General features: G+C 33.6%; 3 protein-coding genes across 4 annotated transcripts; 2 read left to right on the top strand and 1 right to left on the bottom strand.

Annotated features, from left to right (window-relative positions):
* Nucleotides 1-3896: 3896 nt before the first annotated feature.
* Nucleotides 3897-7882, bottom strand: LOC112090650 (D-aminoacyl-tRNA deacylase). Its single transcript, XM_024162499.1, has 9 exons — nt 7571-7882; nt 7273-7453; nt 6445-6587; nt 6293-6356; nt 5987-6039; nt 5413-5468; nt 5123-5197; nt 4738-4926; nt 3897-4261 (listed from the first exon to the last, which is right to left on the bottom strand). Exons 1-9 carry the CDS (start codon nt 7670-7672, stop codon nt 4168-4170), a joined length of 957 nt encoding a protein of 318 aa, XP_024018267.1. The 5' UTR covers nt 7673-7882; the 3' UTR covers nt 3897-4167.
* Nucleotides 7883-10170: 2288 nt separating this feature from the next.
* LOC21409135 (translin-associated protein X) lies at nt 10171-13552 on the top strand. Of its 2 annotated transcripts, none has more exons than XM_024162529.1 (7): nt 10171-10274; nt 10343-10464; nt 11186-11265; nt 11487-11628; nt 11704-11853; nt 12220-12421; nt 13131-13552. In XM_024162529.1, exons 1-7 carry the CDS (start codon nt 10202-10204, stop codon nt 13229-13231), a joined length of 870 nt encoding a protein of 289 aa, XP_024018297.1. In that variant the 5' UTR covers nt 10171-10201; the 3' UTR covers nt 13232-13552. The 2 variants fall into 2 exon arrangements, with proteins under 2 accessions (XP_024018297.1, XP_024018298.1); XM_024162530.1 differs by having other exon boundaries at nt 10172-10274; nt 10358-10464.
* Nucleotides 13553-14790: 1238 nt separating this feature from the next.
* On the top strand, nt 14791-15789 carry LOC21409134 (cytosolic sulfotransferase 12). The gene has a single exon (XM_010093327.1). It carries the CDS (start codon nt 14791-14793, stop codon nt 15787-15789), a length of 999 nt encoding a protein of 332 aa, XP_010091629.1.
* Nucleotides 15790-16433: the final 644 nt, after the last annotated feature.

The raw sequence follows: 16433 nt of genomic DNA, 5'->3' as shown, positions 1-16433 counted from the left end.
TCAATATGGGCAACTTTTAATTCAATAGCTTCATACGAACAAAATTGACTAGGAACCAAAAATTATTGCTCAAAATTTTTTAATGCAACAATTTATTTCCCAAGCAGATGCGACAATCCCACGTAAGAAAAATTGAATTTGGGATTCTCTTTTTCTTAGCAGTACGTAGAACTATAAATAAATTCACATTATTAGCTGAAATATATATATATATATATGTATGAAAATAAAAGAAGTAAACAAATAAAATGACTTATATTTAATTTAACAGTAAAGACTCATTTTTCTTATCGATTGAGTAAAATAACATGTTCCACTGTAACGACTCTCATAAAGAAAAAATTAAATCATTCTAGAAAAACTTACAACACATTTGAAATTGGTTCTAAAAACATTTTTTACGTTTCTCGAGAAAAAAATAAAAATATGGTTTCAAAAATATATAACTAAACAGAGTTTCAGTTCATTTTTGTACTGAAAATAATATTTCGATAAAACTACCAAACGTATTTTCAAAAATAATTTTTGCGTGATATTGAAAACGTTTTTATTTCTATTTTTATATCAAAAACAGAGGGTGCGTTTGGAACTCGTTCTAAAATGATTTTATTTTTTGTATGAAAATGGAAATGAAAACGTTTTCAATCTCAAACATAAATTATTTTTGAAAATGCGTTTTGTAGTTTTATCAAGATATTGTTTTCAATATAAAAAAATTCAGTAATGTCTCTTTCTCTACTCAAGAGATGAGAAAATGAAAAACGACTAAAAGTCGTTTTTATTTCTCTCTCATTTTACAATAAATTAAAAAATTATTTTCATTTCCGTTTTTTATCTTTAATTATACTAAACGTCGTTTTTCACTCATTTTTATTTTTTTCTCAAAAATCGTGAAAGTTAAAAATAAAAACAACTCCAAACACAACTGATCATTTTAAAACGGAATCGAAACGCGCTCTATTTCCAGGGTTTCATATTTCTTGCTAGATATCAATCCCCAAAATGTTCATTTATTTATCCAATTGAAGGGGTGGCTTTAAAGTTTACGAAAACGACAAAAGCAGCTTAGAAGACCAGAAAACATAAGCTAGTTTTAGGGCAAGTTTGGCTGACCTACGTGCATGAATTGCCCACTTCATGACAAGACAAAATTCCTTTTTGCCCTTTTTTTGTTGGGTCTGACCCAAAATACAAATGTTTTTCTTCAGCAAGTTTAAACCCGTCCCTTACGATATGAAAGTGACCTGGTCGGCTAATGTGGGATTTTTTTTTTCTTAACGTTTTATTGAGACGAAAAATGGGTAATGTGGGATATAATGTTAAGAAATTCCTTTCTTTTTTTTTTTGTTTGATACGGATTTTATAATATACCGACATATTATATTATAGAGTATAAAATCTATATGCTATGTTTGATTTGAAAAAATACTCAAAGGTGTCACGCTTGATCCAACCGTGATGAATGTATAGGGGGTGAGTTTCAGCCGTGATTGGAGTTTGACTTTGTTGGATTGGGGTTTGAGTTTCTTAAATATTAACGTTGGGAAATCATGCAGGTCATGAGCTATGTCGTTTATGAGTTTCTTTTATAAGCCTAAAAAAATAACTACTGATACTTTTTTATTTTTCAAATTTACATAAGAAATTATTCATTTTATATAATTTTTTAATTTGATATGATTTTAACTATATCTAATAATTAAAAACTGATCATATTAATTAACCAATTTACCCAAAAAGTCCTATTTTGATAAGTAAAAGTTACTTCTGTTTCTTTGATTTTGGCTGCGTATACTTTTCTTTTACTCCTCAGTTCATTGCTAATCTGTGTTTTAGAAAAGAGGAGGAAAAAAAAATGAAAAAGACAACAATCCATAATCTGAAACACGGAACTATGGGAAAAGTTCCATAAAAAAAAAGACATTTTTTGATAAGTCGGTTGGGTCAATTTTTTAACCGTTAGATCTGATTAAAATCACATCAGATTAAAAAAATAAATAAAATAAACATTTTTTAATACAAATTTATCAGTTAAAAATAAAGAATTATTAATAATTTATTTTTTTCAATTCTACTAGAGAAACTCAAAATAAAAAATCTCAAACATAAAAAATGAAGTTGATCTTTTATAATTGAAAATTAGGAATTTCTTTGATAAGATCAAAAAAAATAAACTGTCAGTAATTTTTTATTTTTTAACTTCAGACCTATTAAAATACTGTATATTCTTCATATTTTTTTAATTTAATATAATTTTAATAAGATTTAATAGTCAAAAATTGAATTATCGTTAGAGAGGCTTTGGAGAAAATGTCTCTTAGAGATTTTCAATGCCTCATATCGGTTTCTTTTTTCATCATTATCCACTAGTTAAAATTAAATTGCATGGTACATCCTATTTCTTTCCGAAAAGTTTAGTGTGGATGACAATTGGCTCATCAATTCTTTGTGTGGATGAAAAAATTAAAATACACGAGTGCTTTAAAAAAAAAAACGACTTAGAGGTGGTTAACTGCGTTGTTATGCTGCTAAAAAATTTCAATGAAGTTGGTGTTACATTTTCAATTAGTACTCATTATTCTAATCCGGAGTCTAAAATCTCGTTTATTTTATCAATTTGAGTTTAGAATTTGAATTTTGTTACATTAAAAAGCTATTAAAAATAATCACATCTCAATTTTTTACTACAGTAAAAAACTCTCATATAAAATTACATTCAAACTCAAATTAAAAATTCAGCAAACTAAACGAGCGATAAATTCTAATAGTTTTGTAATATAAAACGCGGCTGTTGCAATAATGGATTGTTTATTTGCGGGTCTAAGTGGGATAAAGGAATGAATGCTAGCTAATGACTGGTCGACACCAAAAATATCATATGTCATCAATTGGAAACAAATTACCACAATTTCATCATTATATACATATACATATATATACATATTCATATATATGACGTGACAACTCTGGAGACCATTCCAACGTGCAAGGACAATGAAACTTTCGTTTAATAAATTTTGATTTATGTACATGTAAGTTGATCTGGGCTCCTTATAATATAATTTATTCAGTCCGAAAATCTTAGGTGTTTTTAGTTATTATTCTATGTTAAAATGAGTGTGTAAAGTAACCAGTGTCCTTGTGGAAATTCAAAAAGACATGGCTGCCAAATGGAATGGAAGAGCCAACATATATGTTTAAAGGCGTCGACCAAGTGATGACTCTTTCATGGGCAACAGCCCAGCTGGTTCAAATTACTTTTTCTTTTTTCTTTTTTCTTTTTTTTTCTTTTTTCTCTTTTTGTCTCTCTCTCTCTCGGATAAATAAGGATCCACGCTTTTTTTTTTTTTTTTAATTTTCTTTCTTCATATTTTTTGACTGTTTTTTCTTGGCCCACTTGAAATGAAAGAACAGCTAATGTTTAAAGCACCACTATTCATCACTCCTCATGATCATCAAGAGAACTCATCGTGTGTGGTGATTCAATGAATATCAATGTTCTTATATGTTTGACTTTCATTAAAATAATAATAATAATAATGCTGAGCAAACTGATTGCATTGCATGTCAAATTGCGGATTAGTTATTAGATGTGTCACGACTCACGAATGGGATATCATACATAAAATTTGACAACTTTCTAGCTCCAACTAACTCTTAAAATAAATCCGTTTAGTGTAAACAACTCTATAAAGAATTCCCTCTCTTTTTTTTATATGTTATCTGCTGCAAGCAAGAAATAATGAATATTTAAAATAATGTTAAAAATCTGATTACTCTATCTCGAATGGATACAATAACGTTAATAATCAATGATTTTAATTTATAGTTACATATCATAACTTTTGCTTTGAAGCTGAGAACACGAACGGCTTATGCAAGAAGAAACAATTATAAAGCAGTCCCAAATATTTCTGATAAATAAGTGTATAACTAGTCTATGAACCCATTAACCAAAAGAAACCACACAAAGCCAATACTACCAAGTATTGCAATGGATAATCATCTTGATGGAGTTCTTCCATGCATTCTTCAGCTACAGCAATGAGTAGATGACCCTGTTGGGTGTGTAAGTAAATAAGCGATGTGTCTGCTATGTAGGTTGTTCAATCTGTCAGACTATCATCAGTCGTATGTGCGGAGAGCATGCTCAGCATAATTTATTCATCAACTTCGGAAAAAATCGTTCGGTTTTCCGATTTTAATGTTCTGATCTCCCAAGAAACCTATTATGGCATTCTTCTGCCAGCTCTTGAAACTCCTGTAAACCAAGAAGTTGTGGAAGAAAAATTGAGCAATGAAGAGAATTTTTTATGATAGAAGTCTAATAGCCTTCTACAGAGACCAGTGGTCCAGAACAGCACATATCAATCATAATGCTATAGCCAAATAGATTACTATATAGTGCACTAACTTGCAAAACGACCTCATTAAGATCTTTTTTTTTTTTTTTGGCTCTCTTCTTTTGCTTGTTCACAGGCTATGTAATTATGCAGAAAATATTGCAGCTTGCAAAGGAAACCAATTGTCATCTTTTACGTTTCAGGTATATAGGCCGCCTTATATTAAATATATGCTGCTTAGAGTTCATCAAAGAGGGAAGAATATGTAAGGAATGCTTATAACTTAGAAATGACCACGCCGCATGGAACAATCCCAGTTTGTGCATAACCTAAAATGTTTGGCATACAAATACCTTATTTGATGGAACACCTAATTGTGTTCTGGTAAACTTACTTGTGATCAAGATGGGCAATAATTTCCCCACCAGGGAATCCCAGTCTTGTTGCCTCAAAGGCTGCTTTGATTGCTTCTCTCCAAGTCCCACCAATACCTTCAGCACTTTTTCCTGCTTTTGACTGGTTTGGATCTTCCATAGGCAGAGAATATCCCGAAAGTAGATGGCCCACCCAAATACCATCTTTCCTATAAAAAAGAGAAGTTATTCAAAGGTGTAACCATGTAAACCCCATCAGTAAAGTGCCAAACCAGAAAGGTGTGACACACACCAGAGAGGAGTCAAACCAGCAAAACAGAACCACCATGGAGATCCAAGGAAGAGATCAGAATAGTCATAAAAGGAGTATTGTATTGGAAAAACTCTTAAGACATTGAAACTTACAGAACTATATCCATATGCCGGGGTGCGTAATGCCCACCACCTATCCCAAGAAGGACTTTCTTCTTATAATTCTCCCTAAGACACGGCAAGAAAGTAAGATAATATTAATATTGAAAATATTGACATATTGAACAAGTTAATGGAAGTTGAAAACCAACAAATACGCTAGCATACTTCTCATGGGAAATGGTAATTAAGTAGGCAAATAATAGTTCACAATGTAGAAAGGAAAAAAATCAAAACATAAGAGATGCCTCTAATAGAACAAATGCCACTTATTTCAATGATACCTGCTCCAGTTTCCCACATCAGCTTCCCCTCCAAGTCCCAGTCCTCTCCAGACCAGCTGCAAACACCAATATTACAAATTAGGTAGGAAACACCACTAAAAATCACTTTGAGTGTCCAGATTATTACACTGACATCCTCCAAACTGAACGGGTTTTACATTTTAATTAAAAAAGACGCTAAGGAATACAATGACACTAAGGTGGAAATACATAAACTGACCTAGCTGTGTCCCCAACTTCTTTCCTTCAATCTCTACTAATACTTGTTTGTAGCAAAAAACATTCTACTAGTTTTTTGATGACAAATGGTAAATGTAAAGAACAAAAAACAAAAGATAGACGTATGTATAAGTTTTAAGGAAACAGAAAATACAATTAAGCCTTCCATAAAATAATAATAATAAATAAATAAATAAAAGAAAAAGAAATACAATTAAGCCTTTTAGTCACATAAGTGCAAAACTTTCCGATGATCAAACAAGGTCCAATGCGGAAGAGTGAATGTTGCTAATTGAAAAACAAAGTAGGGCATGTCAATGCTAAAATAACTAAAAGCATGGACTGTCTACTCAACCTGAGCCATAACTTCCGATGCATCTTGCCTCTTCCAATACTCCTCTGTACTTCCTACATTAATAGGATGCAACCAATCATATTAAGACATAAGTTAGAAATACAAACTGCGAAAATCTATTTCTTGTAGGATGCCTAATATTTATACAAATAAACTACTAGGGCTCAGCAGTGACTGCCAGCCATGCATTATGTATCGGATGGTTCAAGATATGTGCAAATATAATAAGTCATAACTGTTCCAAAGACTAGCATTCCTTGAAACGTAACAGAAGACTAGAATCAGAACAGAGTAGGAGAAACTTACCAATCTCTAGAAACATGGTTGGCTTATTCGTCTCAGGTCCGTGATGAGTACCCTCCAGAGTAATCTACATTGAGGTAAAACAACAAAAGATAATCTCTTTACAACCAAACAAAAGGAAAAAGATCGTCAATATATATCTACTAGCAACATACCTCAAACTCAGGAACTAGGTTACGAGATTCTGCAATCTTCTTCAAGAGTCTAAGCCATGGCCCCATCCTAGGATTAGGTGGCGCAGCCCACCCGGGCCTCCCGCCTTGAGGAGCAACATCTCCTTCACGCAAATGGGGGACCCCTGCACCAATTTATCATATCCATAACCCAAAAATCCCCACCCAGGAAAAAATTAAGTTAAAAAGCCATTCATTTGTTTACCACTAAAATTTAGAATCAATTTTTAGGAGATCCAAGTCTTTCAATGAAGCAACAAAGGGAATGTTAAACCTAAGGCCCTGATTGGTAAGAGGGAAAAGTGGGAGGAGGGTACGGGTGAGTGGGTGAAAGGATCAATGGATATAAAAGAATGGATGGATGTAAATCTAATAGATAAGGGAACACATTAGGAGAGGGATTCAAACTGAAATTTTAATTTTTATCCCTCCAAACACAAGAAGAGAAATGCTCCCAAGTTTCTCTCCATGTTTCTCACCTACTTAATATTCCTTTCATTTCTTCCAATTTTCTTTCCCTCATACCAAACACAACCTCAGGAAACCAGCTTGAAGCTTCAATGGTATAAACCGAAAAAAAGCTTTGATCACCTACACCCCAAGCTGACATTTTGGCAAATCAGTTATTCTAATCCCCATCCCTAAATTCAGTGCACATTTCAAAAAGAATCAAGTTGTTTTTCGTTTCAATTCCAAATAGCTTAGCAAAACACTTGAAAATTCCTATCCTCATTAATTTACTTTCCAATTTCTTTCCTTTTCCATTCCAATTCACATTCCATCGCAAATTAGCACGGACTAGAAAAATACCGATGGGATGAACAGTGAGAGCGGGTCGGTTGGAGACGGCGGTGTGTTTGCTAAAGAAGATGACTTCGTCGACGACCTCGCCGGTGGCGTCCTCCCACCGCTTGTCCAAGTTATCTTCTCTCACTATGCTCTTCTCGTGCTCCAAAACCCTAACTTCTCCATTCGCGAAGCTCTTCATATCCTTTTTTTCCCCATTTTCATCGAAAGAGAAAAAAAAATCAGAAATTGAGATCGAGAATATTCGACACAGTCGTTGTTAAGCAGTAATTTGAAGAAGAGAGTGAAAGATGAAGCGAACCTGTAAGGAAGGGCAAGGGTTCCACCCGGGCATGGCGAGGAGAGCATTCAAGGGGTTGATGGAGGCCGGATCGGAGCTCGTCGCCACCACCAGAGTCACCATTTTCTCTTTCTTCTCTCTCTGCTGTGATTGTTTGTGCGGAGAGCGACGTCGTTTTGGTCTGCAGTTTTTCTGTGAACCCTAGTAGAAGAAGAAGAAAGTTTTGCAAAGGTTTAAGCTTTACACGGCGATATCGAAGATGAAGAAGAAGAAGAATGGAGAGGCGGGCGCGCACGCCAAACTGTTTTCTTTTCCGGTTGGCTTAACAAAATATACCATTTGCGGTAGTAAACGACGTCGTTTACAGAAGAACATGGTATGCGACTTCTTTTTTTTTTTGTTTTTTGTTTTTTGTTTTTTTTTGTTTTTTTGTTTTGGGAAGGTGGTAATTGGTATGGGACTTTATTAGAGGTGTTTAGCACTTTTTCCCCTAAATTCTTTTTTAGATTTTATTGGCTTGTCCTTTATTATTTATTATTTATTATTTTTTGTTTTGCACTTCATCAATAAACTTTGCTAAATTGTTAAAATATGTCTATTTTTTAGAGTTCGTTTAGTATAAGGATTAGAATCAAGGTAATTTGAATTTTTAGATTAAAATCATGATTCATGATTATTGGAACCTTTGTTTTGATGTGTATAAGTATGATTTTGATTCTAACCTGAAATGTGATTCGAATTAGTGTTTAGTTGTCTTGTTTTCTGATTTTAAACCATGACCAAAATAAGAACCAACTTTTAGCCGTGTAAATTACATTAGGTGTAATTTAAATAAATATAAATTTTACATAATTAAAAAAATTAAATATTAGGAAAAAAATTAAATACAAAAAATTATAACTCAAAATTATAATAAGTTAAATGAGAAATACATATGGAGATTCTCTGCCCAAGTATGAGAGAGGAAGGATGCAGTCGGTGGAAGTTGGGCAAGGTGCATTATTGCAAGAGAGCACAATGGTTTTCATTGTGCAATTGAGTTTCAAACAGTAAAATCATGGGGGGCCTGATTCCAAAATCAGGGCCCCAAATGATCCCAATCACCCCTTTTGATTCTAACCCACTAGAATCATTTTGGGCTTCCAAACACATATTCAACCTTAGTCCTGGGATTTAAATCTCTCAATCCACCAACCAAATACTCACTGAGTTTTTTTTTTAGGATCAAACTTGGAGCTAATAATATGAAGATTTGAGTGGGATTTAAATTGTTAAAATATATCTCTTTTTATCTTTTTAGGATCGAATTTGGAGTTAATAATATGAAGATTTGAGTGGGATTGTTATGATTTGGATTGATATTTAGAGATTTTTGATGGAAGATGAGGTGATTGAATTTTTTTTCTTCCTAAATATTTGAAAAAACTTATTTTTGCAATACAATTAGAAAACACACATATAAGAGCCACAATTGTAAAACCCTAGTTTGTAGGAGTATATGAAAATTACTTAGGAGACGTTTGGTTCATGGATTAGAATTATGTGATTAGAATTGTAGTAAATAACATATTTTTGAAACTAAATTAAATAAATAACATATTTAAAACTATTTAAAATAAATAATAATTTATGTGGTAAATAAATAATTTACCGTGTAAATAATGATTCATTTGCGACTAGTGAAAATAACTTACATGGTAAAACTCTTAGAAAATCTTTATTTATATGGAAAAAATTCTTTTTATCAATCGTAAAAAGAAAATTTACGTAAAAAAGATGTTTTTAATAACAGTAAATAAACCATTTATACAATAAATAATTTATTTACCATGTAAAATGTTATTTATTTCAAATAATTTTAAAATATATCATTTAATTAATTTAGTTTAAAGAATATACTATTTACTACATTCTCCCTAACACATAGTTGTGAAGACCTGAGAAACGGGGGACAACAGGACAATGGCTTAGTTTGGTATTGCTGTAGATTTTAGAAAAATTACTTTTAGTTGTACTGAAAGAAAAAACAGTTGTTACAAAAAGTAGTTGCGTGTTTGGTAAACTATAATTATAGTAGCTGTGCTGGTTTTAAAATCAATATAATAACATTTAGTAAATTATAAAGTTGAATTGCTGTGGATAATTAAAAATTACAACGATATTATATTATACTATAATATAATATATATATATATATAAATATAAATATAATATAATACATAATACAAAAAACTACTATTATATAATAATTATGATTATATTATATTATACTATAATATAATATATATAATTACAATATAATGTTTATTTATTGTAATATTTAATACAATACAATAAAATTATTATTAAATAATATATTATATAATTATGATGTAGAATATAATAATATTATTAAAATGATTAATATAATTATAATATTACAAAACATATTATATAATTATGATATGCGTTTTAAAACCTCCTTTTCTTTTTACAGTCATGGGATGACGGCGTTTTCCAAACGAACTATGCAATTTTTTTAAGCGTCAAAACGACGCCGTTTGGTTTAGTTTTCTGAATTTTTGAAGCGAAACGACGTCGTTCGTAAGGCTAACTACGCTCGTCGGGCTTTTACCGCGAGGTGGCGAGTGGTCTACCTCGGAGAAGCGACTAATGTTCTTCCGCGGCTGCGCGTTTCAGAGGTTACCATCTCTCATGGCTTCCAAATCCAAGCGAATTCATCACTGTAACTCTTCTCTCTCTCTCTCTCTCTACAGTTGATGATTCGATTGTTCGCGATCTCACACCGTATAGGTTTTGCTGCTGAAGTTGCAGGGACGGTGGCGCAGAGCACGCCGAAGAGGGCGACGACGATGACAACCGAGTCTTCCATGGCTGATGCCTTCTCCAAATACGCCGACTATCTCAATGCCCTTGTAAACGCCCTCTCTCTCTCTCTCTCTCTCTCTCTCTCTCTCTGGAATCCCTAGCTTTTCTCCGTGCTTTGCGAGAAACCACCGACTTTGAAAATCTTACTTGTCTCGAGTATGCTTGTCGCAGTGTAAGCTAGCTTTTGTAAAAATTTCCCGCCTTTTTTCGATTTGCTTTTACTTGGACTTTTTCTGTATGCTTTCTGTAAAACGAGCTCGATTACGTCTGGTTTTAAATCTCACAATCTTACTAGGGACGTTTTTGTTTTGAATTTGATAGCTTCAATCCTTTTTTTTTCCTCCCTTCTGTATATTTGCTTGATGCTTTTGATTCCCTTGAAGGTCTTAGTTAACAAAATAAGTTTATGACATTAATAAAAAAAGATTATTGTTTACTAGTTTACCAATTTGTGAAAAATCTGTACCTTTTTCTTTGGATAATTCCCCTAGAGGCTAGTTAGGATAACTAAATGCATGGTTTGGACTTACAACTGGAAATATTGAGCTAGGAGTTTAGCACTTTTTTTTCCCCACCTCATGAGAGGCATATATAAGCGCCACTATAAGGGGAAAAAAAGGTGTCAAGAATGTTTAAATGTAAGCATTTAGCCTACAAGTTGCTTTAATCAATTTTAGCACATTATCATTGTTTATTGACTTATGCATCATTTCCCTTATTAGAGCCATCTGTTCTCTTAGTTACCTATTCACTATTTTATTTTTGTAGAATGAAAAGCGGGAAAGAATTGTAAAAGCAAGTCGTGATATCACCATTAACAGCAAAAAGGTCATTTTCCAGGTGCACAGGTAAGAATATTTTCTTGAAGTTTTTCATTATTGATAAGTTGATTAGTGTTTCTGAGTCTAGTAAAGCAAATGAAATCTTTGGATTTTCATTGTCCTTGTCATGCTTTATTTGATTTTTGCAATTGATTTGAGTTAAAGATGGTCACTTTCCTATCTTTACAAGCTTGCTTCCCGATGCTTATGCATGCACTGAAATCGTTTTGTAATTCCATTTAAAACAGAGTCAGTAAATACAACAGAGAGGAAGTTCTGGAAAAAGCAGAAAAGGATTTAGCAGCCGTGACTGATCAGTATATGGCTCGATTGGTAAAAGAACTGCAAGGGAGTGACTTTTGGAAGCTAAGACGAGCGTACTCACCTGGGGTGCTGTTTTATTCTCATTTGTTATCCCAGTACATGTATTTTTTGGTTGGCTTATTGATTTCTGGATCGTTATAGGTACAAGAATATGTTGAAGCGGCAACGTTCTATAGGTTCTGCAGAACTGGGACTCTTTTGCACCTTGATGAGATAAATGCAACATTGTTGCCCCTTAGTGATCCATCCCTTGCGCCTTTGCAAATCAATGTCCTTGACTATCTGTTGGGGGTAATTGTCTGAATTTCAAACTCCAAATGTGGCAGTATATGCTGTCTATGTAAATGGTGTTTATGGTATACATCTTTCCAGAAAGGTGGAAACCCGGTGTAATGGAAGCTGCTGACATAATATTGCTTTGGTCTCACTTATCATCCTTGTACATACTCATACATGCATAAACCATGAAGACGTGCAATTGCTCACAAATAATTGATGTAAGCACAGGCACATAAACGTTTTTAGTTCGATTGCTCTGTGTTGACGCACAACTTGCATATTCAACTTGAACCTTTGTTGGTAGGCATAATGCACATTCAGAGTAGAGCCTCTAGGTCATCGATATATGTTCAAAAGTGGTTCTGTGTTGATGTGTAGCTTGCTGACTTGACTGGAGAGCTGATGCGGCTGGCAATTGGTCGAATATCAGATGGTGAAGTTGAGTATGCGCAGAATATATGCAAGTTTGTACGTGATATCTACAGGGAGCTTACCCTTGTAGTTCCAAGCATGGATGATAGTGATGATATGAAAGCAAAGATGGATACAATGCTTCAAAGCGTCACGAAGATTGAGAATGGTATTATGTTTATATTTTTTTCCTTTCTCACGAAGTTGTGTGCAACTGTGCATCTTTATTCTTTCCTCAGGAATCATGCTTTATAACGTGAATAGAAATAATAGAAATAGCCATTTAAAGTGAATAATAGATGAGTATTGACATCACTACTGCTTGGTTTGCATGATTCTGGGCGTGTCTTCATTTAAGCCATTTATTCAGTGTAAAGAACCATTGATCATGTAGGTGACTCCTGCTAGGATGAGGCTTCCCTTGTTGAAGTCAAACAGTGTCATATTTCAACTGCATTCTCGTCAAATTATTTGATTGCACCAAAAGCACTAGTGCTATGCACTTAGGCACACCTTTTTTTCTTTAATTAATTAATTAATTAATTATTTTTTATTGGCTGTTCTAGGAATACAAATCAGATATGTTTCTGTGGTTTTTTGACAATCAGTTTTAAGTCTAATATTTAGAAGTGAAAATCTTAAAAATTGTATGGCATTTATAAAATTTTCTAAATTTCATTTTAAAAGATGTGTCCCCAAATAGGTTCTCAAAAATGACATCTTTGAGATTCATCGGTTAACCTTAGTTGAGTGGGTTTCTTTTCATCTCATTTATATTCTCAGACTATGATCGTATTGCCCGTGTAGATTTATTTAAAGGTATGTTTAGTTACTTCTCAATTCTGCTCGACTGTCTGATGTAGCGAGTTGTTTTGTAGCTTGCTTCAGTGTTCATGTGAGAGGATCGGAGTATATGCCGCTACTTGGATCCAATGACCCCAATTCCATTTTACTGGGGGTGACGGACATTGAACCCTGATTTAATTTTGTACTCTGATCGTTATCCTTTCTGCTGACTCATTCTGGGTTGGTTTTACATGTTTCCGCCCGATATTTCTCCCGTTTTTGTTATTGAAGAAGATTAGCTTCTTATTTGTGACCGAGGAGGCTTTGCAAACGTTTACGAGTAACTGGTATAGAAACACGCCAAGTCTCTTGAGTAGATTTGGAAGTTAAAAGACATTTTATCACCTGTCAATTTCTTGGTAACGTACTGACAGTACTGAAGGATTTGCTTCCTTTCGTTTTTTGGATGTTAGAGAACATGTAATTTATGCAGCCATGTTTATTTCATTTGTTAGAATCAGAACTCAAGTTTTTACTAAAGCGTTTCTTCTCACAAAAATTTAAATTCTAATTTTTTTTTCTTACGGTGTTATCTCACATAAATTCACTTTTCAATTCGGCAAATCAGAAAAACTGACGAAGCCTTTATCTTTCTGAAAATCATTGGCTATTGGAATTTCAATTCTATTCTTGCCCGCCGACGAGCGTGTTTCATATGTGAGACCAAGATGAGAACGTAGGCAAATATATTGTCCTCTCTTAAACTAACACTAAGTTTGCTCGAGAACGTTGCATAATACAGATATTGGTGTACGTTGCTTGTATGTAGAAGTTTTATTATACGTAATCTCTCTTTCGCTAAAATCCATGCTTCAAATCAATCTTTACGCAATACTTTTTAATTGTTGGACGGGATCATGGGAAACTAAAATTTGGTTCTACTTAATTTACCTCTTCGTCTCGATTTTAGAAAGTAACAAGACTACTGGATATTGGACTACAAGATTACATATAACGTCTAAATTAGACTTCGATTTACACTATGTTTGGTAAGGAAGAAAAGTGGAAGGAAGCAAGGAAGAAGGTGGAGGGATTTAGGGTGAGAAAATAGTACGAGTGGGATGTACCATATTTTTTTCTTCCATAAGTGGAGAGATTTTTGAAGGGAAAAGTTATTACACTTAGAACATAATGAAATTACTCCTTTGACCTCATTTATAAATTGATATTATAATTTTGAATAGGTAAAATGGTAAATATACATTCTGATTTTTTTTTAGGAAAAAGAGATAAATACCCGTAGAATGCATAGGTATTAGATTTCATCTCCTACTCTTGATTAATACCCTTTAGTCAAAGAACTATATAGTTAAAAAAGTATTAATTATTTAATACAGCTGTATGAAGATTACATTTTCCCACTCCCCCTCAAATTGGTGAATAGATGTTTTCCCACGCATGTACGCACACGTTCCTTATCCTCAAGCTGTGATTTTGTATTCATATATTATACACTTTTAATAATAACACAGTAATTAAAACTCCCTGCGTGCTATGTTTAAATTAGTATAACTATAAAGTTGTAGGAGTAGGTACTCTTACTTTTGCTTCTTCTTCTTTTTTTTTTTTTCTCGCTTTTTTTGCTTCTTCTATATAAGAAGATCAACAAACTTATACTATAGCACATAAGCCCTTCATAAAACAAGGTCACGAGTATATATATACGTATTAATTCTTGTTAGAACTATAACTATGTCTCCAGTTCAAACTTCTAGTCCTTCAGATATGCCAAAATACTTGCAAGAAACCCAAGTCTCCCAAGAATTCAAAGACCTGATTCTCTCTCTACGAAGAGAGAAAGGTTGGGTGGCATCTCATCTCCATCAATACCAAGGTTTCTGGCACACAACAAGGCAGCTTCAAGGCGTTCTCGCTTGCCAAAAACACTTCCAATCTCAAGACACTGACGTACTCCTGGTCACCAATCCGAAATCAGGCACAACTTGGCTCAAGTCAATTCTCTTCTCTCTAATAAACCGTTCAGTTTTCACTGACCCCAAAAAACACCCTCTTCTCACAACTAACCCCCATGTCCTCGTACCCTTTTTAGAGCTCGATCTGTACGTCGAAAATCGCCGACCAAACATCTCTTATTCTTCTTCTCCAAGACTGTTTTCTACTCATTTACCTTATGTTTCTTTACCTGAATCAGTCAAAAGCTCAGCTTGTAAGCTGGTTTATCTCTGCAGAAGCCCTAAGGACGCTTTTGTCTCTCATTGGCACTTCGCAAACCGGTTGAGACCCGAGAGCTTGGGTGAAAACTCCATGGAAGAGATCTTTGAAAAGTTTTGCAAAGGAGTGAGCCTGTGCGGACCGTTTTGGGATCACTCTTTGGGGTATTGGAATGAGAGCTTTAAAAGGCCTGAGAAAGTTCTTTTTTTGAGCTTTGAAGAGATGAAAAGAGAACCGGTTTTTCATGTGAGAAGATTGGCTGAGTTCATTGGTTGTCCTTTTTCTGAAGAAGAGGAGGCTAAGAGTGAGGTGGAGGATGTGTTGGAAATGTGCAGTTTTGATAGCCTGAGCAATTTGGAGGTGAATAAGATCGGAAAACTGCCGTCTGGTGAGGATCACAAGGCGTTTTTCCGGCGAGGTGAGGTCGGAGATTGGGTGAATTACTTGACGCCTCAAATGGCTGAAAAGTTGGACTCTATTGTTGAGCAGAATTTGCATGGTTCTGGGCTGAAATTCTAGTTTGGTTTCCATCCAATTTTGTATTGTCAAGTACTGTATTAATTATCTATTTCTTCAATATATATCTTGCTTTCTAACCTTTCTTTACATATATACGTACAATGCCAAAAAAAAAAAAAAAAAAGGTATAAGAATAGAAGGTGATCACAATGAATAATTTGAGTACTAATTAGCGGTATATTCCTGCATGCATGTGAATCCCTTATAACAAAGTGAACTAATTATCCATATGTGCCTTTTCTATTATTATGGGCCAACTCAAACTCAAAATCTTATTAAGAATAACGTTGATAACTCTTGCTTTCTAATGCATGTAATTTACTTGATCATATATATCTTATTGGGTCTCAGGCATGTGTGATTCCAAGTTAATTTGAGTTTTTTCTCAGACTTTTTATTTATTTATAAAATTTAAAATATATTATGGTACCATTGGAAGATTCTGAAAGCATACAGTACTTAATAGACGATGCAATAACGAAATGTATAGGATTTGTATATTGTTTGTTCGATATAATTATTACATTTAAATACTCACAATAACATAAGTTTATATTCAGCTTTCTCGATCGTCAAATTTAGGAGTCCTGCAGTAGTATATAAACAGCTCACATATGTTTTGGGGATTTTCTTTCAGGATTAAT

Source organism: Morus notabilis, unplaced genomic scaffold (assembly GCF_000414095.1).
Source record: "Morus notabilis unplaced genomic scaffold, ASM41409v2 Scaffold73, whole genome shotgun sequence".
Lineage (NCBI taxonomy): Eukaryota > Viridiplantae > Streptophyta > Magnoliopsida > Rosales > Moraceae > Morus > Morus notabilis.
The sequence above is the reverse complement of the archived record's forward strand: the minus strand, read 5'-3'. Positions and strand labels throughout refer to the sequence as shown.